At 31.5% G+C, this 2,041-nt stretch overlaps 1 protein-coding gene across 1 annotated transcript in view; it reads right to left on the reverse strand.

The window, feature by feature from the left end:
* Positions 1-547, reverse strand: part of LOC107460936 (zinc-finger homeodomain protein 2) — a gene marked incomplete in the record, with an annotated part of 1,555 nt that extends 1,008 nt beyond the window's left edge. Inside the window, 1 exon segment of the mRNA XM_016079368.3 lies at positions 1-547. Coding sequence (XP_015934854.1) covers positions 1-294 — 294 coding nt within the window.
* Positions 548-2,041: the final 1,494 nt, after the last annotated feature.

Raw genomic sequence — 2,041 nt, forward strand, 5'->3', positions numbered from 1 at the left:
GGCAGCGCAGATCACGGCCTCCAGTGTTCCTTCCCCTCCGGCGGCTAGAAACTCGCAGCAACCGTCAACGGCGTGGCCGCCGATACTGACCGCGTGATTCTTCTGACATTCTCTGTACCTGACGGCGGTTCCACCTTTCCGACCAGGTGTCACGGCGGCAGCTCCTCCTCCTCCTCCTTCTGATTTGGACCTCGCCGCCGAGTTTCCAAACGAGTCATAACCCTGCGGCGCAGGCGGCGGCTCCGGGATCCCCATTTCCTCTTCCTCTTGGTCTTCGTGCTCGTCAAATTCCATATCGCTCTCTATTTTGTTTTCTTTTTAAAAAAATAAAAAAGAGGAAATTAAAAGAGAAAAGAGATAATAAATTAAAAAATTCTGTTTTTAATTTGTGATTTGGGTTTTATGGTATGTTAGGTTTGTTGCTTGAGATGGGACTATGGGAGAGGATCTACACAATCTACAGTTTTTTTTTTTTCTTTCTAACATAGAGAGGTGAAAGCTCAAGGCTGAGTCAATTTCAGTGATAAAAGTGTCAAAAACGCTACTAAGTAAGATTGTGTACGTGTTTATTCATTTATAATGGGGGTTGTAATAATTTATAATAAATAAAATAAATATTAATTGAAACACTCGGAAAAGAAAGTTGGCATATTAATTTGTTGAGGTTATGGTAATAATAAAATAAAATATATTTGTTTAATGAGTTGAAGATAAGAGAGGGGGAAGAGGATGTGGTCATCAATAACCGGCCTGCACAAAAAGAGGGTGTGTCACTACACAAAGCCTCTCAAATTCTTCCCAATTTTCATTACATTCACATTTACATTTATATTTACATTTACATCCCATTTACATCTGCATCTAACTCTCTCTCTCTCTCCCCCTCTGTTAAACTTTTACTTTAACGAGAGAACTCCTGTATTCTTTTCTTTTTACCTTTTGTAAAAAGAGTATTATTTATTTACATCCTATAATTGAATTTAGAATTTTTAAAATTTGTGGATAGAAAAAAAATGAATAAAATTTTGAATTTTATCAAATAATAACTAAACTAGTGATTCAATAAATAAATATACTTTTGTTTTTACAAATATTAACATAATAACTTGAATAATATATTATTAAAGGAGACATCAGCGGCTTGTGAGGTGAATGGTAAAGTTAATATGATATGGATGCATGGCATATTTGTAATTGAAACGAAGTACACAAGGGAGGTGTAGAACTATTTGAATAATGAATTAACTCTAATCAATAATCATATCATTTACAATGACGGAACCAGAATTATTATAATGTTAGAGCGCCAAATTCTAATAATTAATTTTAATTCTATAATATTTTTAGTTTAGCTTTTTATTATAATAAACTTATTAATATTTATAAAATGATTGTATAAATTTATACTAAAATTATGTTAAATAAAAAACTTAAAAATAAATAACAATTATATATATGAGTTAAAAAAATATTTTTATTTTTTGGTGGGGGGATCATGCATGGTCGCGCAGGCCCCTCCTTGGTTTCACCCCTGAATCCTGATCATGTACACATTAAAAGTTGATAAGAATAATAATAAAATTAGTATTTACTTTTTGATTGAACAAAAGAATTATTATATTAATTATAAAAAATATGTGAATTTAATTTCCAATGTATATATTTGATTTCATGTGAAGTTAATAACTAAGAGCTATTAGATAATTTAACTAATTTAATTAAATTTTTATCTAATAATTCTTAACTATTAACTTTACGTGAAGTCAACTGTACCTGAATTTTTATCATTTTAAAAATATTTTATATGTATATTTTATTTTTTAATATTAAAATAATTGATAAAGCATAGAAAGAAATATGAGAGTAGTAGTGACTAGTGAGAAGGATGAATGTTGAATAGAAAAGAAAGTTTGAGAAAGAGAAAGCAAAGGGGGGTTGAAGAAAGGAGAGAGAGGGAGGAATGATTTTAGTTAAGATGGGAGACCGACTCTTCATCGGAAAAATTAATCTGTCGGCATTTATGGGAGCCGCTTACGTGCCC

Source organism: Arachis duranensis, chromosome 8 (assembly GCF_000817695.3).
Source record: "Arachis duranensis cultivar V14167 chromosome 8, aradu.V14167.gnm2.J7QH, whole genome shotgun sequence".
Classification (NCBI taxonomy): Eukaryota; Viridiplantae; Streptophyta; class Magnoliopsida; order Fabales; family Fabaceae; genus Arachis; species Arachis duranensis.